Source organism: Gekko japonicus, unplaced genomic scaffold, assembly GCF_001447785.1.
Source record: "Gekko japonicus isolate JY-2015 unplaced genomic scaffold, Gekko_japonicus_V1.1 scaffold1301, whole genome shotgun sequence".
Taxonomy (NCBI): domain Eukaryota; kingdom Metazoa; phylum Chordata; class Lepidosauria; order Squamata; family Gekkonidae; genus Gekko; species Gekko japonicus.
The window spans coordinates 349,101-372,034 of record NW_015169213.1 but is presented as its reverse complement, the minus strand read 5'-3'; the positions used below and the strand labels follow the sequence as shown (position 1 = coordinate 372,034).

At 44.2% G+C, this 22,934-nt stretch overlaps 1 protein-coding gene across 1 annotated transcript in view; it reads right to left on the bottom strand.

The window, feature by feature from the left end:
- The window catches only part of LOC107114785 (slit homolog 3 protein-like), a 291,107-nt gene that overhangs the window by 152,205 nt on the left and 115,968 nt on the right, over positions 1 to 22,934 (bottom strand). Inside the window, exons 14-17 of the mRNA XM_015416378.1 lie at positions 15,910 to 15,978; positions 14,978 to 15,049; positions 14,740 to 14,811; positions 9,649 to 9,720 (exon numbers count right to left, since the gene is read on the bottom strand). Of these exons, the coding sequence (XP_015271864.1) occupies positions 9,649 to 9,720; positions 14,740 to 14,811; positions 14,978 to 15,049; positions 15,910 to 15,978 (285 nt within the window). The remainder of the gene's footprint in view (positions 1 to 9,648; positions 9,721 to 14,739; positions 14,812 to 14,977; positions 15,050 to 15,909; positions 15,979 to 22,934) is intronic.

Below are 22,934 nucleotides of genomic sequence, written 5' to 3'. Positions count from 1 at the left end.
TAGAATCTATGGTATACTGTAGAGCTTTCCCCCTGAAGCTGCCATTTTCTGCAGGGGAACTGATCTCTGCGGTCTGGAGATTAGTTGTAATTCTAGTCCCCACTTGAGGTTGGCACCCTACGTTTAAAAGAAATCACAATAACAGCAAATAGCCCTAACGTCATGGCAATTAATGTCGTTTTTAAAAGGTTAGTATATTTATGTCTGTGGTAGTTGACTTCTGCTAAAATATTTATTCTGGAGATACCCAAGACAGCTAAGTAACATTCTACATTTTCATTTAGGAGTTCAAGACAGCACAGAGAGCCTTGGTAGCTTTCCCTAACCTTATTTTGAATGGGTCAAAGTATAATCAAGAAAACTGTGTTATTTTATGTTTTATATCAGATGGTATTTATATGTGTCACAGTACATCAGGATGATGGTAGTTTCAAAAACGGTAATATATTATGTGATTTTAATTTATTGATCTGTTCTTTTGAGATGAGGTAAACTTCAAATCAAAGCAAACAATAAATACATTTGTACTCTGAGTATTTTCCATTTTTGGTTGCATAGCCCTCTTGACTCAAAATTCCAGTTACTCTAGGAAGACAATAATGATTACCCAAGTTGATCACCATCACAAAAAAAATTGCACTTAGTTTAATTTCTTCTAAAAAAGAACCACACACAATGGTGCATGGCATGTATGTGACCTGAGTCCTTGTATGACAATTTACTCTGAAAATAAAAGGTGTTATTGCCGATCAAAGCCAAGCCAATTAACTGACCCAGAATATTCCAGAATGAGGCATTCTAGTTTTACATTCATTATCTGGAGTGGAGGTTGAATGAAGGTTGAGAAGCTAATTAAGAGTTGAGGTTACCAAGAGCTCTTGAATACTGCAGAAAAAATTCTACTCCAAAGATTATTTGCCTCGGCTCCTCACTGAACAAGCTTTCCTTCTATTCTAAGCAATAGATCCCTGGAGGAAATCATTAGTGGCTGGTAGTGATCAAATGGTTCTGATAATAATTTATTTGGGCCAGAAATATTTTTCCATGCTGCCATACGCAAGTTAGCCCAATCAGAAAACTTACTCACTGAAGGTGTTTAAGAACTCTTAGGTGAGTAACTCTTTGCCCTGAGGATTTGTTTTAATATGCAAATTAGTTTTGCAACATCATCTTACAGTGCAACATTGAGCCCAAGCCAAAAGTGCTAAGGAAGCCAATGCATCCTAGGATTACACTGGGAAAGTGTAATGCTGGCATATCCTGGGGTTATTCAGGTAAGGGGCATTTCTGAGGTAGTCGGCTCCCAGGAAAACCTCCCCAAACCAGCATAAAGTGATGACAGCAAAAACCACGGCATGGCCCATAGGTATCTATAACAAAGGGAAAGTCCAAGCTCCCCCCATAACCCCAGACTCCCCTATAATCTTTAGTGTGGCACAGGATGCTGATGTCAGGGTCCTTAGTCAGGTTATACAACACAGGGCTTCATAAGAAGATAACTGTTTATTGGTAAATCCAGTACTACAGACACGTGCACAGCTTGTGTCCGGAATGGCCGCCTATACAAGGACCCCTGACTTACAGTAGAATCAAACACCACCACCCCCGGTAAGCATAAGCAGGGCTGGCTCACCCGCTAGGCGAACTAGGTGCTCACCTAGGGCGCGGCGGCCCTCAGGGCGCCAAACTGCACCCCACCAAAAGCCCCCCTGGCGCCCTAACCGGGTGGTCGCTGCCGCCATGGGAAGGTGCGGGGGAGGGGAGTAGGTGGCGGCTGGCGAGCAAGCAGAGGCGGGTAGTGCTGGGGGGTTGCACCCTCCGGCCCTGCGGCAGCTGAGCCCCCCCTCCCAGCAAGAGAGAAAAGAAAGGCAGCAAGAATCGAGACCCTGGTCTCTGCCCGCCCGCCCGCCTCTCTCTCTCTCTCTCTGCGCCAGCGAGGGAGGAAGGGAAGCAGGGGAGGGAGGAAGGAAGAAAGAAGGGACGCCGCCAGCAGGAGAACGGCCAGCCGGGGGTGCAGGAGGCGGCGCCTCAGCTCGCCCGCCCTCCCCCCTCTGGGATAACTTCCAACGGCCTACTGGGGGTGGGCAGGGGTTGCAGGAGACCTGGTGGCTTTCCCAGGCGTGCTTTGCACATAATGCAGGTTTGACAGGATTTGACAAAGAGGGAAAGATCCTTCCTCATCCCGGGCCACCAAAACTGGCGCTGTAGCAGATGTAACAACTTGACAAACCCCATATGCCCAGCCAGTTTATTCCCATGCACCACAGACATTATCTCACCCCTCAACACTGAAGGCACAAACAGTTTGTGGCCGCGGTACCAACAGCCATGGGCCCTTTCTTCCACCTCCCCCTCTTTCTGCAATTTGAGGCGATCAGCGTCAGAAAGGGCGGAAGCAAATTTAATTTCCCAACAGTCCTCGGACTCTGGGGGTTGGGCTTTTGCCTGGCTGCGTGTTGTCACCGCCCCTCCCAACTGTAAGGGCATGAACATAGATTCGAGCACACCCTCCCTTTGACTGTCATGCTGTGGGAGGCGGGATAACACATCGGCCAAGGAGTTAGAATTCCCCGGGAAATGGTGCAGGGTGAAGTTAAACTTGGAAAAGAAATCTGCCCATCGGAGCTGCTTAGCATTCAAATTGCAGGGCGTGCGCATCACTTCCAAGTTTTTATGATTGGTCCACACCTCAAATGGCCCCCTGGCCCCCTCCAACCAGTGTCTCCATGTAGAAAGCACTAATTTGATAGCACCCACCTCCTTGTCCCAAACCAACCGATTACTCTCAGTGTTGTTAAACTTTCGGGAGACGTATGCAAGGGGATGTAGTTTCCCATCCTCCCCTTCTTGCAAGATGGCGCCACCCATCGCAACATCTGAGGTGTCTACTTGCACAATGAACTTTTTTAGTTCGTTTGGATGAGCCAGCATGGGCTCAGATGAGAACAGGGCTTTAAGACATTCAAATGCCTCTTGACACACATTAGTCCAGTTCAGTTTGGCCCTGGGGCGTGTGCTTTCCGGCCCCTTCTCCTTAGTCCACAACAAATCCGTGAGCGATAAGCTCACTTGGGTGAAATTCGGGAGGAAGGATCTGTAAAAATTGGTGCACCAGAGAAATCCTTGTAGTTGCTTCCAGGTCTGAGGAGGTTCCCACCCCACAACGTCCTGGACCTTGGCCGGATTCATCTCCAACCCCCTAGGGGAAACATGGTACCCCAGGAAGCCTATCTCAGTACAATGGAAGTCACACTTGGACAGCTTGGCAAACAGTTTGTGCTTGTGTAACATGTGCAGGACCTCCCACACCAACCTCACATGAGAAGGTTTATCAGGGGAATAAATCAAGATATTGTCTAGCTAAACAATTACCCCTTTGAACAAATGCTTATGTAACACGTCATTGATTAGGTTAATAAAGACCCCTGAAGCCCCTTGAAGTCCAAAAGGCATAACTTGATATTCAAATTGCCCCAATGGGGTTTCAGAGCAGTCACAGTCACAAAAAAGAGGGAGGGGTATCCGCTCACTGTTTTAGGCGCCTCGGGGTTCAGGACCTGTTCAGTGCCGCTCACTGCAGGTTCTGCCCTTTTCCCACCGGTTGGTCCTCTTCTTCACTGGATGAGTCAGGATCCTCCTCGGGGACACTTGCTTGTAGTGTTCACTGGGTCTTGGGACGGGTGGAGGGTTTCTTCGTTGGGGTGTCAGCCCGTTTCTTCTCTGGTCTCTTCTGCACGGCTCCCTGGGTTCCCGATCCCGGGCAGGTCACGGCAAAGTGGCCTCCCTCGCCACATTTCAGGCAGAGCCCTTGTTTCATCCGCTGCTCCCACACCCCCTCCTTCTGCTTCAGAGGGGTCTTGGGTTTTGGGGACGTCAAGACAGACTTACCCACAGTTGCAGCACTGTCGATCCTGATGGTTCTTAAGCGGCTCTCAGCATCTGCCACTTTGCACATCCAGGCGTTCAGAGACACAGGGAGGACACTGATAAGGACCATCTTCCTGATCTTGGGGTGCAGACCCAGGCGGTATTGCTTGGCAATCACTACATCAGGCCAACCCTGGATCTTAGCCACCTGGAGCTTAAATTCCTCAGTATATTCCTGCACCAACTGCTTCCCTTGCTTGAAGGTGTGTAAGTAAGCCCGAGCTTGCTCACCAGCATTCGGGTCTTCATATTGAGCTCAGAGAGCCCACATAAAGGCATCTACCGACTGGAGTTCCGGTCCATCAGCATTGTGCAGACTCATGTACCAGTCGGCTGCCTCGTCCCTCAACCAGGATGCTATATAGTCCACCCGGTGTTCTTCATCAGGAAACAGGTGGCCCCAGTTCACAATGAACTTCTGGGCGTGTACCACAAAGAACGCCAGTGGAGGGTCGGTCCCGTCTGTCCCCGCACCCAGCGGGAGGGAAGCCATTGCGGTGTACGTAGTGCTCAGCTCCCCAAGAGGGACTAGGGTATCCTCCCTGGTCGAAACCGGGATGCTGGTCTCCTTGCCGTCGCTCATCTCAGCGTAAGAGATGCAGGTAGAGGAATGAAGATTCCTGACACTTTGTCAGGGTCCTTAATCAGGTTACACAACACAGAGCTTCATCAGAAGATAACTGTTTATTGATAAATCCAGTACTAGAGACATGTGTACAGCTTGTGTCAGGAATAGCCGCCTATACAAGGGCCTCGGGTAAGCATAAGCCAATGGATACATCTCGTGTGCGCGGGCAAAGCAAGCAGGCAAAGCAAAAAGCCGTTAACTTTCCCAGCCAAGTAAAACTGCAGCTGGAGCATCTACAAGGTCAAACATAAGATAGTAAACAGTTGGTGAGCCAGAGAGCTGAGACAGAAAATGGGAGGGCACCCCTCCACATTCCAGACTTATGAAAGGGCTACCTGACATCTGACTACAGTCACAGCTAACCATACCCCTTCCCAGTGGCTGGGCAGACCCCTCCATGCACCCAATCATCCCCTCAGTACTACATAAATTCCAGGCAGGAGCAGGACACTCATAGCTCAGATGATAGGACATGAAGTATGGGGTTCTGTCACTCAGGAACCTACTGGGGACACTACAAGGGTGCATTGTTGTACTTTGGTGATGAGAGATGCACATAAAGGGCACTTAGCACTAACACCCAAGTGACAAAACAAACGTTGCAGTGTTACTCACACTTCTCTGGTCAGAATCCTTACACATACTTCACCTCTGAAGATATTGGAGGGAGCTGGCAACTCCATTCATTGGACCTCATCTCAATTTCCCTGCTGCTGCTGTTCATAAAAGTCTGAATGACAGCTGTAGTGCTGTGTGATGTTTGGGAGTTCAGGCTGGCTGCTCACCCTCTTCCCGCTCCTACTGTCCTTCAGATGCTATGTGCAATTTACATTGGGAGTGGCACTGGAGGGGTGGTCCAAGGGGGGCATGTATGCTCTTGTAAGGGAGTGGGTCTTATACTCCCCTACAGCACTGCTGGCATCTGGTAAGCCATGCATCTTGATGGGGCATGGGTATGCTCAGCATAGAAGTGGTCCTGAGGGGCAAGGGAAGTGATGGTACTGATGGGCCATTTAAGTGCAGGAGGGATACAGTGTGAAGGGCATGTCAGCCAAAATGATGGACATCTGGGGTGGCCCATCTGCATTACTGACCTGTCCCCTATGATGCAGTTTATGGGGCAAAAGTTAATGGGGCAAAAGTTCAGCTGTGAATAACCAAACTGCCTTGGTGCCTGCCCTGTGTGGGGATCAAACCAAGGGCCCTACAAATGCTAACATGGCATTGTTTCCTCCCCGGATCCATATGGCTGGTGGTGACAACAGGGCTGCAGTGGAATACCTAATGCCCTACGCTGTTTCTGCTTTTTATGTGCCCGCTGAGCTCAGTGGGTAGGATGCTGGTCCTGGCTGTGGCAGGCAGGCATAAGCAGGCATAGGTTTCAGCCTGACCTCTGACTTGTGTTTTGCTATCAGCTCATTGCCAAGCAATGAGCCTTTTGGCTGCCATCCAACTCCCTCAGGGTTTGGAATCATGCTTTCTGTTTGACACATGGGTTTTCTTCCAGCGGATGGAGATGCCTTTATTGTAGAGGCATTTCTATGCTGCTGCTTGAGGTCTGTGGTTCTCCTGCCTGGCCAAAAGGAAGTCAGCAAATAGGACAGAACTCAAACATGCATCTGTAGGGTGGCCAGCATGATGTCATTCCCTGGTTGGTGGGTGTTGCCATAGTTGCTAGGGACTCTGGTGCACTTGCTGTGTCTTGCAGAGGGATACATTCCCTCTATGGAATGGCCATAGGGTACTGATCAGAGGTGCCTGTGCTGTGGTGGACACTCAGAATCGTGCTTGCCCATGACCTTTTACTTAATGTGTACACTGTCTTTTCCTACTATTATGTGAATGGTAAGCAACCGTTCTCGACTCCATTTTTCTCCAAATGATTCACTGAACAGCCCGAAAGAAAAGGCTGATATTACCCAGCCAGTTATCGCTACTTTCACATTTATCCCAATGGTTCAAATGTTTCTGGACTTAAAACATATACCAAATATCACTCAGGCTTCACACTCACATGACTGGAATCAAAAATTCTCTTTCTAATTCTTTCTGGTATGGTTAAAAGCAGGGTACAATGATTTCTTAGAAATCAAAAGTTGCATGTGAGTGCCTACTGCAGAATTATTGTTCTATCTTGATCTGACATGTAGAAAAACAAAGCCGTTTCAACAGCATATTACACCCTGAAATATACATGGTGTGTTTAGCATTCTGTTTAGCCAACGTTGGGCTGATAGACAGTGACAAGTAGTGTTCCCTCAAAGCTGAGTTAGTGTGAGCTAATTCGCAGCTTTTTAGCTTCCAGCTCACACATTTTTGTCTTAGCCCAAGCTCAAGAGGAAACTAGTTTATGCAGTAGCCAAATGGTTCGCTCACAACTTTAATGCCAGTAGCTCACAAAGTAGAATTTTTGCTCACAAGACTCCACAGCTTAGAGAGAGCATTGGTGAAAAGCCCAAAGTCAACCAGTAAACTTAACAGCTGAGTGAAGATTTAAACCCAGCTCACCCTTGCCCTCTGACATATCAGGACTAATGATAGGGCCAGGGCTGCAGCTGGCCAGACCAGGGGTATGGCCAGGCAGACAGGGGGGTCAGCAAGCGCAGGCAATAAGAGAATCTCTCTCCCACTGCTCCCCTTGGCACCTTGATGCTCTTCTCCTTGGTGCTTCTGAGGCCCCTTTCACATTACCGTTCTAAACCAGATGTTATTTGTTGTTGGCCCTGTTCCGAGTAAAGGGTTTCATACAACAAATTTCATTGTGTTAATGAGTTGTCTCTGAAGCGCTATGGACATTTCAAAGAGTGCCATGCTCCCCCCCTTTCTGCCGTATGAGCTTCCTCGAACTTTTAAAAAATGTTCTAAGTTGAGCACTGTAGCAATAGACCAATACAGCACTTCAAAGCTACAGTGGCACCATTGAACGTTTCACCATGTAACAACAGATGCAATCTCAGTGTATCTCAATGGTGCCAAGGCATCTCAATGGTGCTGCTGTAGCACTGAAGTGCTACATAGGTCTAGCACTATAGCACTCAACTTAGAATGTTAAAAAATGTTCAAGGAAGATTGCACAGTGAAAAAGGGCAAGGGAAAAAGCATGGCACTATTGGAAGCACTGCAGAAACAGTACACGACAGCGATTCAGAAGCGTAAAGAAAAGGTGAAAATGGAAGAAAGCAGTTCAGCTCAAGAACTGCTCAACTATGCTTTGCTAAATGGACACAAGCGGCTTTGTATGAAAAGGTTTTTAAAAAGTCCATTAGCAGCCAGTTACTAAAACGGTTTCTGAAATTACATAAATAATCTATTAGCAACCAAGTACCAAAATGGATTACAAAGGCTGTCTGAAAGGGGCCTGAGTGTGGCACTTTGGAGCACCATGAGAAATGTGGTTCCAAAGTGCCTGACATTAATAATGGGAACTACATTTCCCAAGGTGCCACAACTCTGACACATTGGAAGGACTTGTTCTGTTAACTCTCTGTCTGGCAGGGATTGGCCTGGCCAGCAGCAGCTCTGGTCCCAATTCCAGGTCCACCCAGCACAATAAGTCACAGGAGAGGAGTGAAATAAATAGGTTCAATAATGAAAACAAGCATGTTTTAAAAACAGAACAAAAAAGCACCCCACCAAAAAACATACGCTTTGTGATGACCTTTCTCTGTATTGCTTTTGCCTCTCTACTTCTCTGATCTGTGCTATAAACTTCATTATAGAACACTCTTAAGAACATAATGGCCCATTATAGAATATTCTTAAGAACAATGGTCCATCCAGTCCAACATTCTGTGTCACACAGTGGCCAAAACCCAGGTGCCATCAGGTGGTCCACCAATGGGGCCAGAACTCCAGAAGCCCTCCCACCTTGACCCCCAAGCACCAAGGATACAGAGCATTACTGCCCCACACATAGGGCTCCATCTATACCTTGTGGCTAATAGCCACTAATGGACCTCTGCTCCATATGTTTATCTAATCCCCTCTTGAGGCTGTCTATGCTTGTAGCTGCCACCACTTCCTGTGGCAAGGAATTCCACTAGTTAATTATTCTTTGGGTGAAGAAGTAGTTCCTTTTATCTGTTCTAAACCTACAGCTTATTAATTTCATTGAGTGCCGATGAGTTCTTGTATCACGAGAAAGGGAGAAAAGTACTTCTTTCTCTACCGGCTCTATCCCATGCATAATTTTGTAAACCTCTATCATGTCACCCGTCAGTCTTCGTTTCCCCAAGCTAAAGACTGTGCCCTAATCTCTTTAACCTTTCTTCATAGGGAAAGTATTCCATCCCCTTAATCATTTTAGTTTCCCTTTTCTGCACTTATCCCAATGCTGTACCTTTTTTTAGGTGCAGTGACCAGAACTGTACACAGTATTCCAAATGAAGCCGCACCATCAATTTATACAGGCACATTATGATACAGGTTGATTTGTTTTCAATTCCCTTCCTGATAATCCCCAGCATAGCATTTGCCTTTTTTATTGCTGTCCCACACTGATTTGACATTTTCAGTGAGTTATCTACCATGACTCCAAGATCTCTTTCTTGGTCAGTCTCCGCCAGTTTGGACCCCATCAACATATATTTATAGTTAGGAGTTTTGGCTCCAATGTACATTACTTTGCACTTGCCCACACTGAACCCCCTATCATGTGGGTAAAAAGTACATTTGGAAACTGCTGTTGGGAGACAGTAGTTTATAAATTTAACAATCCACCCTGCAGACATGCCAGTACAACTCATTACTTGCACATCCATTCATGCAATCAGGCATCATCAAATATCCAGGTGGTCTTTTTAATGATTTATTGAAAACAAACATCCAGCTGGATTGTTAATACTTTGGCATTTAAATCTGATATAAAAGTTTGGAAATTTCTGTTCAAGTTTATAATCTTTGTCACACTAAATTTGGATCTATGATTTGATTGCTGTTTCAAAAGATCATCCATGTAGCCCTGTCTTTAAATTTGTATCAGAGGTGCATTTTGCACTTATAAATAGAGTTGCAATATAAAATAGCTGTACAAATTCCATTTGGCAAAATGATTTGTAAAGTGTCACTAGTCTACTGAAGGGAACAATACTTACAGATGGGAAAGTGACACAAGATCATTAAAGGACCCTTCAGGGACACTGGAAATATCATTGCCATGAAGAGTCCTAAGAGAAGAGGAAATAACACGACATTAGAATATGGCACCACCAAAAGCAACATTAAAACACACAGATATATTTTTTTTTAAAAAAAAACACCACAGTCTGACCCACTGGATACAAAATTTAGGAAATAGTCTATTTTAGCAGCTTTATAATTTTAAATTAAAATGGTTTGGGAATATGCTTTCATTGTTTCTTATTGACGATGATTATGATTATAGAAAGGAAAATGGATGCTAACAGAGAACCTGCAAGGACTCGTGTCCTTCATTTCCCCATACTATTTCCTCTTTCTGTCTTACTGGGGACTCCTCATATCCTCTCTCCTTTTGCTGCTTCCTTATCTCCTTCCATTCACCAACCATTCTTTTATCTGCTCCCCCCACAGTCTTCAGCGTGTTTCTTATTCATTTACATCATTTATACCCCTTTCTCCCCTACCAATAGGAGCCCAAAGCAGCTTATATCATTCTCCTCTCCTCCATTTTATCCTCACAACAACCCTATGAGATAAATAAGGCTAAGAGAGATAGAGTGACTAGCCCAGGGTCAACCAGTGTCATAGGCGATGACAACAGTGCCGGGCCCTCACCTGAGGTGGCAGCAGTCAGAGCTGCCAGCATTGCCAGAGCCAGAAGCTGACCCCTTGGACTCCTTGGGAGTTGACAAATTGCTGCTGCCAGCACCCGAGCCTGTAACCCCCGCACCTGGTCCTGCAGCAGCCGATGAGGTACAGGTGCAACCAGAAAGCCTGCCTGACTCACTTCCGCAGTGGCTTGGCTGAGGGAGCGACTCTGCAGGGATTTGGCCACCTGCTGCCGAGACTCATGCTGGCAGGGAACGCGAACGCTGAGTCCTCCTGAGTACTAGCAGGAGTGGTGCCGCCACCATGGGAAGCATGGCTGGGGGGCTATATAGCTCCCTCTCGGGATCGGGCTCCCCGTGGAAGCAAAGAGTTGCCTCCGTGCAGACCTCGCATCCACTTCTGGCTCCTGTTCTCCCTGCTCTTTCTTGGATTTCCTGGCTTCCTGACCCCTGCTTTGGACAACCACTCTCTTGGACTCATGATTCGGCTCTTGCTCTGACTTTCCTGGCTACAACCTTGGACCGGACCTGAGCCTCTCAGCTCAGGCCAGGCCAGCCCGTGACAGTCAGCAAGTTTCCATGTTTGGTGTCGTGGTTAAGTGCGCGGACTCTAATCTGGGAGAGCCGGGTTTGATTCCCCACTCCTCCACTTGCACCTGCTGGATGACCTTGGGCAAGCCATAGTTCTGGCACAGCTGTCCTTGAAAAAGAGCTGTCAGAGCTCTCTCAGCCCCACCTACCTCACAGGGTGGCTGTTGTGGGGAGGGGAAGGGAAAGGAGTTTGTAAGCCGCTCTGAGACACCTGCGGGTAGTGAAAGGCGGGGTATAAATCCAATCTCTTCTCTTCTTCTTCATGTCAGAGTGGGGATTTGAGCCGGGGTCTCCCAGATACTAATTTAATACTTTAACCAATGTTCCACACTGGATCGCAACTTTCCCCCTCCACTCATACTTTCTCCAAGGGAAAAGTCTAGCCAAGTTGCAAAAGTCATGCAGTAGCATGTTGCTCAGGTAAGTTGTGTGGTAGCCAAATTGTGCAAATTGTGCCTCAGACACTGGCCCAGAACAGCTGCTTCTGGAGGCTTTGATAAAGATATATGGATATCATCAGCATATTATGCACAACAGGATATGACCTATGATCTAGCACTTTATGATGCAGTGCCATTGATGGCTACTTCCAACACATTCATTTCCTACATGGATATCAATTCCATGCTGAACCATCCATCTTTTGATAATCACTTCTGTGCAGATGCAGATGCTGGAAAGAGTTACTAGCAGGATGTAATTTGCAGTGTATAACTAAGAAATAATTCACTATCTTTGTTCTTTGGTTAATGAGCATGTACTGTTTATCTGCAAGTGTGCAACAGCTAATCAAAACTCCCTTGTTTTCATGGACCAGTGCAAGAACGTAAGGCTCAGTACAGCACAGTCTCATGGATTTGGCTTCCGGCCCCCTGCTTGCTCAGAAAGCCCTTCTTAGTCATATCTTGGAGTAGGTTTTTGCTCAGAGAGAGATAACATGGGAACACTTTCACTCCTGTGCAAAAGTGAGCTGAAGCATGAACTGAGTGTGTCTCTCTTTCTGAGTTCTGTGCATTTGGAAGCCTCCAGATTGATTTGATTTATTATGGTCTACAAAATTCTGGTGTCAGCTACAACCCTCGCCACATGTCATCTACGTTGTTATTAAAAATCAATTCTCCTGGGGAGAAAAAGTGCTTCCAAGCGACAGCATGCAATCTGTTAGTGTCATTTATTTATTATCAGCGTTCCCAAGAGAATCTCAGAAAGGAATAATCAGCAAAAGCATCTCCATGTTTTCAGGTTTCTTCTTAGAAAAGATACATTGCTTATTGTCTGACTAAGTTTGATGTGCAGGTAACAGGGTCTTTTTCATGCATGAGCCACTCCTTTCCTAATTGTTTTGTTTGCAAGGAAATTTGCTCTATCAATATTAAAGAGGGAAATTATCTGATTAATTTGAAAGCGTCTCAGGATACCAAAATTAATTATAGGTGCAATAATGTGTGCCTTGTTCACAAATTCAGATTCTGTGTTGCTATTTGGGCCTCTTCACAGATTACATTTTTATGTGTACTTTCAGATATCATATTATATAGCTATACCAATCTGAGAGCCTGGATTGAATGCATTTCTCTGATGCGAGTACGCAGTTTTGCAAATCCAGGTTGGCTGTTTTGTTAACAGTAGCCAGGTATGAAGCCTTCAGAATTTCATGTTGATGGTTGCTGTTGAATAGTAGTCAGCAGCTGGGCCTGCCAGTGGTTGCTAGGAGGCCTGGCCTTAATGAAGTCTCTGCCCCCCTACCTTTTAGTGACATAAACCAAGTGTTGAAAGCTGGTAATGCTGTTGTGGATGTCTAGTAACCCCCACAATGGCCATTGCAGAGGGTATTCATTTCTTAAAGCTACAGGCTCTGCTTGTATTATTTTGGGGATTGTGAACTCCCAATGCATGATTTTTAGATTTAAGATTTTTCTGCAAACTGGTGCTTTCCTCTGCTTTGTAGAAAGAGCTGCTGTCACTGTCCATGGCTTCAATCTCTGAATTTAAGTATCCAAAGATTTGATCATATTCAGAACTGGATACTGACAAGCTGCGTTCCGCAAGGAATTGAAGGAAGCATTTCACTTTCCCTCCCCCGTGATTTCCTCTTTCCTTTCCCTGAAAGCCCCATAGCATCTTCCCCTTTTCTGTTTCCATCCTCATATAATAAAAATGGGAGGCGGGGGCGGAGGAAGGATTCACTCCTTCCCTCGTGCCATGGCAGTCCTGATCAGAATCAGATCCCTATGGTGCAGTTTAAAGGACTTCTCAGCCAGGAACTAACTTTTTAAAATGGTGGCATGTCCTGGAGTGAACCCAGGGATGCCCACTGTGTATAGGGGGAGATGATGCTAGCTGAGAAGGTCGAAATGTTGGCTAGGATTGATTTAACAACTTTAGATTGGCTCAAGCTTTCTTTAATAGATCAAGAAAAGTATTTTGGGGTGCTCCTGCACACAGCCTTGCTGATGAAGGAACAGACTGTTGCTGTTGCCTTCCTTGCACTAACCGGCTTCTCAGATTCCGTTAGCCTAGCTATGCTGATCCATGTCATTGGAAGATTATTTCAGAGGTAGCCACATTGTTCTGCAGTAGAACAGCTAGATCCCAGTCCCATAGCACCTTAGAGACCAACAAAAGAGACCCCTCCCAAAACTTTTGTTGGTCTATTGAAGATGACTCAGAAATTACAATTGGTACAAAATATGGTTGTTTCATTGCATTGGTTTACTTCAAGGCCTAGTTCAAAGTGCTTTATAGGCTGGGACACTCCTACCTAGTTACTGAGCTGCTCAGACAACCTTCTCCTCAGAGTGCCTTCCCTTAGGTCAGTCTATCCTGTGACAGCTAGAAAAAGGCCACTTTCTGTAGCAGGGCTAGTATTAAAACTGGTATGGGAGACACCCCTTGCTTCCTGTTTTTCTGAGGGCACGCAAAAGTGTTCTTTTTGGAGGGTAAGTTATGTTTGGGGCAGTTTCTGCTGTGGTTTGTTTTCAATGTTTTTTCTACATGCCAATGCCTTGTTTTACTAATGCAATTTGTTGTTGCTTATGTAAGCTGCCTTGAGTCTGAGGAAAAAGATGGAATATTTTAAAACAAATAAACAAACAAAAATAACCACCATCTCCAACTGGCTGCCATTCACCCTTTTCTACATGTCTCCCACAATGCCTGTTCATTTCCTAAGATGGCACACAGCTTATTGTGCAAGAAGGAAGACAGGAGGTTTCAGGAAACATGTGGGTGGTATAGCCCACATGCTTCTGGCATTTCATGCTTTCATAGATCATCTGACTGTGATTACACTAGCTGCAGAAATGAAGGAAAGCTGCTGCAAACATGCATGATATGCCGCCCATCTATTTCCGAGAGCTTTTTTCCATGCTTCCCAGGGCAGGCCCACTGAAAAGTCAATAAGGAAGAAGGAGCAGAACACAGGATCATTGCTTGTGAACTTTCTTCCTTTTGGGATAAACCCGTTGGCCATTCTAGTTACTGGTCACTGCAGTACTATGTAAGAGAATACATACCATTTTATTGTCCCAGTGGTATCCTGCTACAAAAGGATACAGAACCATTTGACACAAGCCTTCTTCTGAACAGCCTACTTCAGACTTCTTAAGCATCTTTAAAATTAATAATCCTTTTAAAGCTCAACAGGATCTCACATTCTGCACACAAACCCAATATTCGCCTGCGTCAGTCGTTACAGGCTTTTTTACATCTTGGTACAAGTACTTTGGAGCTAATTGTCTGGAAACGTGTGTGATGTAGTGAGTCAAGTGAAAGCCATCTGCTCCTTAAAAATCCTGCTGTCACCTACTGCCTGCTAAACTGTAACCCAGACATAGCGATACTTACAACACTCTGAGAGATTTGAGCCCATTGAACGCATGGACTGGGATACACCGTAGCCTGTTGTAGCTCAGGATCCTAAAAGAATCAGAGAAAACAGATTCCATGTCTTTGCCACTGATTCAGTGAAGCACAAGCAAAGCAGAATTCATCAACTCAGAAACATTAAGTAGTCACTGCTTAACGTAATCAACTTCATACTGAACAGCAATTAGAGCTGCTGCCAGAACCACTGAATACTTACAGTGTTGAGAGCTGCGTCATATTACTGAAGGTGTAATTGGCCAGCATGCTGATACTGTTGTTACTCAAGTCACTGAAGGAAGACACAGACATAAAGGTCATTGATGCCATGCATGCTGAAAACAAGTCTTTCCTCAGATCAGAACCAAGAAGCAAGGTTTTCAAAGCAAACTATTAAGAATAGCCAGCTCACTGGTGCCATAGCTGAAATGCTCCTGGAAAATCAACACAAGAACTGGCACAGTAGTACCTTTTTATTAGTGAAACTATTCAAAATTTCAAACAAATGCACAAAAAACACCTGGTGAGATGTGGTAAATGGGAAAGGTATCCTTTTTTCTTATCATGAAAGGCTTAGGTTAGCACACAATGAAATATACGTTTTAAAAACCAAGCTAAACAATGGTGGTGGAAAGTGCCATCAAGTTGCAGCTTACTTTTGGCTCCCCTGTAGGGTTTTCAAGGCAAGAGTCCAGAGATGGTTTGCCATTGCCTGCTTCTCTGTCACAGCCTTGAACTTTCTTGGTGGTCTCCCATTCAAATACTAACCAGGGCTGACCCTGCTTAGCTTCTGAGATCTCACGAGATTGGGGTAGCCTGGGCTATCCAGGTCAGGGCAACATATTCAAACATGTACTCAAACTGCCTTCCTAGTTAAAGACTTAATACTGCCACCAGAAAGGTGGGCTCTGGATGACTTGCCTTCCATGTGCCCCTAACAGAAACAGGATTATCATCTGGCTCAAGCAATATTATGGGTGATCCCTGTTCTAAAGGCAGCACTGGTTATGTTTTCCATTTCTAGAGAAAACAGAGCCTACCATGCAAGCTGTATTTGCAAGATGCCTCTAGCAATACATGTGTGGGTTAGTCAGTTACAAATACAACAGAAGAATGCTTTTGTTGGGGCAGCACACATGCTGAGATACTTACATCAGTGTCAGATGCCTGAACATGGAGAGTTCCTTGGGCACAGCAGACAAATGATTCCCTTCCAGATACCTAAAAATAATTTTGAAAATTATAATTTATTATCACTTCTCAATAATAGAAAAATTAGGACATTAAGCAATCTGAGCAAATTTATTTATGAATGAGCAATAGCGGGTAAGGGGTTACACCAAAACATAGTCATATTCAGTTTGCTTCATGCTCGATCAATGTTATTGATTTTCCTTCTGTTTGTTATCATGTCTGCTTAGATTCTTTACTGTATTCTTCGTTTCCATTAGTATCAATACTAAACACTATTTCAGCTATAACTTTTTTTTTTGTTCTCCACCCAGCTGGAATGATATTCTCAGGAACTGTAGCCTGCAGCCATGGAACATAGTTTGCCAAATTTCAAGCACGTAAGAGAACGTTGTTCCATTTTATTGCTGAATAAAGCAAAATATTTATTTGTTTTATTTATTATTTGTATTTATAGCCTGGCCATCCCGCAAGCGGGCTCAGGGTAGGTAACATCATAAAAACAGTACAATAAATACGATTAAAATTAAACAAGTTAATAATTTAAACAATAATAAACATTAAAACTCAATCACACTTCTGACAGTCACTGGTTGTATGGTTCTTTAGCATATTATTTGGGTTAACAGATTAATAGGTGGATAGGTGACAATTACCTCAGGAAGGCCATATAGAGACATCTGCTGGCTCAGGCTAAGGCCTGGTGGAACAGCTCCGTCTTACAGGCCCTGCGGAATTGAAGAAGATCCTGCAGGGCCCTAATCTTGACTGGGAGCATGTTCCACCAGGCAGGGGCCAGGGCAGAAAAAGCCCTGGCCCTGGTCGAGGCAGGGACAACCAGGAGATGTTTATCCATGGAGCGTAATGCTCTTCGGGGCGTATATGGGGCACATATCCCTCAGATATGTGGGTCCCAGGCTGTATAAGGCTTTGAAGGTAATTACCAGCACCTTGAAGCAAATCCGAAAGTCAACTGGCAACCAATGCAGTTGGTGGAGCACCTGCCGGATGTGAGCCCGCACAGGCGTTGATGTCAGCAGATGTGCCACCGCATTTTGCACGAGCTGTAATTTCCGGGTCAGCTTCAAGGGTAAGCCTACATAGAGCAAGTTGCAGTAATCAAGCCTGGAAGTGACCATTGCATGGATCACTGTAGTTAAGTCCTGGGGGGAGAGATATGGTCTCAGCAGCCTTATCTGCCTAAGATGGAAAAATGTCTGGCAACTGCAGTAACCTGGGCCTCCATAGAAAGAGAGGCATCCAGTATTACTCCCAAACTCCTCACTTTCTGGGCTGGCACCGAAGGCACCCCTTCCAGTGTGAGGAGTCTGCTACCCACATCTACCCCCCCCCCCAGACCCAGGTACAGGAACTCCGTCTTAGATGGATTAAGCTTCAGCCGGCTCTGCTGCAACCATCCAGCCACAGCCTCCAGAGCCTCAGCCAGAGTGTCAGGGGCAGAAGATGGATGGCCATACATTAACAGGTAGAGCTGGGTGTCATCTGCATATTGATGGCAACCCAGCCCCCATAACTCCTGGCTAACTGGGCGAGGGGGCGCATGTAGATGTTAAATAGCATTGGTGAGAGGATCACCCCTTGTGGCACTCCACATTCATGTATGGCTCATTTCCCCAATCAATTGGGATAAAAATCTCTCAGGTTGCATCTCCCATTGAATAACTCCTTCCAGACATATAAGAGAAAGAATACTAATATAATTTCATAGGCAATTAAACCTTGCAGAGTGGGTACATTTAGGCATTTGGCATCCCAACAATGCAGGCATCATATCACATACATACACAGTCTGGCAATTGCAAAGCAATAGCAATGCAAAGCAAGTCACACAGAATCCATAAATGTAAGTCTCTCAGTGAGAAAGTATTTGACATGGATAGGAAAATGGCAGGTCCAGGCTTATACAGGGTCCAAAAAAAGATTTCCCGACAGAGCAACCATTGGCTGAAATGCTGTGCATAGAAACCTATCAATACAACCCTGTTTTTTGGGAAGACAAATAATCCACTCTGTTGGGTGGCAAATGCACCCGCCAGTCATTTCCATTGCCTCCTTACGCATTCTCTATCCCCTCTTCCACTTCCCTTTTGGACTTAAAACAGCATCAGTGAGGAACTACAACACGAAGGATTAATGATATTCTCTTATTATATCTGAATAAGAGAGGGAACCAAGAGACTCACTGGGGGGATCCCATCCTCCTCTTGCTCACTGGGTCACCCCAGGAGTAGTGTTTGCTCCTGTTCTCCTATCTGCCTGCTAGTCTGTATCACTTGCACCTCTATGGCTCATGTAGAAGGAGGACAATTCTTTCCACCTCTGCCCACCCCGGCTGCTGGCCCTCCACTGCTTATGCGGTTGAGCAGTTCCTTACTCCCCGCTCACCTTCAGCATCATCCCTCTACAGCTTCTGCAGCAGCAGTGGGACAGCTACTTCCTCCGCCTCCTGCTTGTCTCCATTGCCATCTCTTCGCAGTTCACAGGATGGGGAAGGAGGTGGCAGCTGCTCCTGCTCCTCCCCTACTCGCTCACTCACCTGTCTGCATCCCCATCACCACTCCTGGTGGTGGGAGAGCCAGTTTGGTGTAGTGGTTAAGTGTGCGGACTCTAATCTGGGAGAACCAGGTTTGATTCCCCACTCCTCCGCTTGCACCTGCTGATGTGACCTTGGGTCAGTCACAAGCTCTGGCACAGCTGTCCTTGAAAAAGAGCAGTTTGTGTCAGAGTTCTCTCAGCCCCACCCACCTCACAGGGTGTCTGTTGTGGGAAGTGGAAGGGAAAGGAGATTGTAAGCCGCTCTGAGACACCTTTGGGTAGTGAAGGGCGGGGTATAAATCCAATCTCTTCTTCTTCTTCTCTTCTTCACTCTTTTTCATTTCTAGTGGCATATCGTAATTTGGAACCAAGGTAAACAATGCTCCTAAAAATGTATTCATCCACAGAGTAAAACACCACCAGCAACAGAGAGAATCTTAAATGAGTTAAGTATCCTGTAGGAAAAATGCAACAACTTGAATTCGTATTAAACGTGACTTAGGGGCATATGACCATCAATTATCTGATTAATGGAATGGCTGCTTGAATGCCCTTTTGCTTCCCTTGTAAATCAATGGAATGCCAGGAAAACATGGCTGTGGTGTTGTGCTGGTTTCCTAATTGAAAGAGCAGATAGTGAAAATGAGAGGATTCTTTTGCGCAAACTTGAAATAAATCGTTTAACTCTTCTATAGATTGCATTAATGAAGAGGTGAGGAAAGAAATCACAGATGTCCTTGATATAAGGTTGTGCTTAATTAAAGCTACTAAAAAAGAACTTCAAATGCTAATTGACCTCATTAGAATTATTTCTGCCCTCTGACTGCAAATTGCTCATGCAGGTAATATTTCAATAACACATCAGAAGCTGACTCAGTCTAGCTGTGCTAATCCATACAACCACTTACTTCAACTGCTTAGTAAAAATGCAAAATGAATATGCAATGTCTGATATAACTGAGGCAGTGTTATTTAAGATATTACATGCAAAGAAAGAAATTACCAAGGCTGTATTTTAATTTTACAAAAAGCATTACTGTAAAAATTTGCCTCAAAGGGATACATAGGATATGTGCTATCCTATGTATCCCTTTGAGGCAAATTGAGACAGTCTGGATTTTCTCTGTCCAACATTACCAAGGCAAAAAGTGTGCTATTGAGACATGCCAGAAACACCTTATTTTGTGATAGAGTGTTAACTTCGATAGTCACTGCTTACTTCTTCAGATACTACGGCCATTTCCACATGGGGAGCAGTGACTCACAAAGGCCCACACCTTTAAGGTGCTACTGGACTCTTCTCCTGCTACAGACAGACTAACATGGCTACCCATCTTCATCTTTTTCAGCCTGTTTTTTATGCCTGTTCACAGTCACTATTCCTCTACACTGCTTTGCCCCAGTTTTTAAAAGGGGTTGTTTATCCTTTACCACATAAGCTTGGCTAACAAGAATAATGTAATAAAAGTGATGATATGAAATCACAGAAACAAACACTATGGGGTGACCTCATGGAAGGCAAATGCAGTAGCTCCATCCTCACTCTGAAGCCTCAATCTAACTCAACATAGCAGAGCATCCATTTGGGTATGTATCAAAGCACACTGCGAGAAATATAGTATGGACGGCTAGCATTTGCACTTCCATCCACATTCCAATAAACGTCCAGGGCAACAGTCCCTCTTTTTCTTCACAGCATTTGCAACAGTTTCATTGACACAGTCCACAGTCTCCTCTGCTCCTCTCACCTTCACACTGGAACACTCAAAGCTGCCTTATTATGAATAAGACCAATGCTATGAACATATTGTCTGCTATGACTATTATCACTTCTCCAGTGTCTCAAGTGGAAGTCTTTCACATCACTTATCACATGAGCCTTTTAAATGGAAATGCCAGGGATTCAAGCTGGGACCATTTGCATGCAAAGCAGATGCTCTGCCACTGAGCCACAGGACTCCTCTAAGACTGAAAACTGTGTTAGTTCTACTGATTCTGGTTCTTGACCCCAGGCCATTTGAACTTGTATCCTGCCTCTGTTCTGGACTGCCTTTTGGATTCCTAACTTCAGGCCATACCACATTTCTGCACGCTTATAGCCTCTGACCCTCCAGGTATTTTATGCTTGGCTTGATTGTGGGCACCTGACTCTGTTTCTGACACCTTTGTGGTTGGTTAGGCTCAGAGGATTTGTCTGGCCAAGGCCATTCAGTGAGTTTTATGGCAGAGTGGGGATTTGATTTCCCTGGTCCTTGGATGTGCAGTGCATCTAGTGTACAAAGTATCTCCAATTAGGTCAATGTACTTATTTGAACAAGCTGAGACACGAGATTTTAACCCATGACTAAGATAGGAATTTGCAAATTCAGAATGCAAGTATGAATTTGGATTCATAACACCACAATTTAATATTTTGGACCAAAATTAAAAGGAGTCAATTTCAAGTTTCTACTTTAAAATTATAATATTCAGTAAGTCCTTAAAAGGAAAGCATGGATTCACATGTCAACTTTTCACCATCACTGTTTATCATTAAAGACATTTTTCCTAAAAATAGTGAGATCCTCATTATTTAGTGCATCATCTGATACTGTTCATCATTCACTACTGCTGTTCTAGATTTGAAATGCAGTTTAACCTTTCAATTCAGCAACCATTAAAAAAAATTAGTCCACGGACAGAATAACTTGAACACTAAAATGAAGATTTTCATCTGCAGTATAATTAAGTGAGCTATGAAGAGTTTTGTTAACAAAAGTCAGCATAGGGATATGTGATATTAAGCTCTGTGAAGTAGCAGGCCCTGCTCCAGTGACAAAGTGTCTGGAAGAGTTTAGTAGACAAGCAAGGAGAGAGTAAGTGGCATTTATACCGTCCCCCAAGTTTTAATATAAAATTCTATCAAGACAGGCTAAGTGAAAATGGTAAAAATAGTAAGGAGGGCAAATAGCTAAAAATACCATTAGATACCAACATTTTGTAGCTTCTTAGTGTTGCAGCTGCTCAAAATATGCAGGAGTAGCTGATTTTAGTTCTAATTTTAATGAGTTCACAGATAAGGCTAAAGCTTAGGTTGTTGTTTTTGCCTCTATCTTCACTGTGGAAAGTGGGGGGTTGTTGCCCACTCCAGAACAGCCAATTTCAGGCAGGATGTTGAAAGACCTGAGCTGGACTGAGGTGATGAGAGAGAAGGTCCTACAACCAATGGACAAATTAAAAACTGACAAATCACCAGGCCCAGATGGCATACATTCAAGAGGTCTGAAAGAGCCCAAATGTGAACTTGAGGATCTCCGGACAAAAATATGCAATCACGTAATCTTGTGCTTTTAACACTTCAAGATACTCCAAAGAAAAACAGATGGTCCATGAATTTATGGCTTTTAAAGAATCAGAAATGTGTTAATGACTCTAAAAAGGAATTTCAGGCTTTTAAAAAACAAAACATACAAGATGATACTTCTATGGACATTGCGTGGGATGCATTTAAGGCGTATGCAAGGGGATGGTGTATTAGACAGGATGCTTGGTTAAAAAGACAAAAGAAACAGAAATTTATTCAGATTAAAGATCAAATTCAAAAAGAAGATAAGATGAAGACTGACTCCTCTACAGAACACTCAAGGATTAAGAATAAAAAATCACAACATTAGCTTAATTGTCTATTAACTCTGGAGATAGCAAAAAAAATTACCTATGCCAAACAAAATTATTTTAAAAATGCAAACAAACCAACAAGATGGTTAGCATACAAATTAAGAAAAGAAACATATAAAGATTCTGAGAAATGAATCAGCGTGATCTGGTCCATAGAAATGAATCAGGAGAAGAAAAAAATATACTCAAAGATGTAAAGAAGATCATCGAAAACTTTAACCAGAATTTATATCAGAAAAGGGAAGCCGGTCAAGAACAGATCTATCTTTTTAAAGAAACATAACAAAAAATTTTTTACTGAAGATCAAAGAAAATTTTTAAATGAACCAATTTCATTTGCTGAAATAACTGAAGCAATACAAAAAGAAAAGAAAAGCAAAACTCCCAGCCCAGATGGGATTCCAGCAGAATTTCACCAAACTTTTGAAGACCAGATAGCACTACCATTGAAGTATACGATACAGAACATTGTAATAAAAAAGAAAGTACCTGAGACTTGGAATGAAGCCCTGATTGCTTTAATTCATAAACAAGACACAGATGAAAAAGAAATTAGGAATTATAGACCAATTTCACTTTTGAATGTTGACTATAAAATATATGCATCCACTTTAGCTACTAGATTGAAAAAAGGACATGAACTGCTACTTGGATGGCATGCTTTTGTATGGTATGATAAAAGTAATTCACATAAATACTTTAAACAGCATGTGCTTAGAGCATCATTGATGAAACTATGGGAAGAAACAAAGAAATTGTTCTATACAAAAATA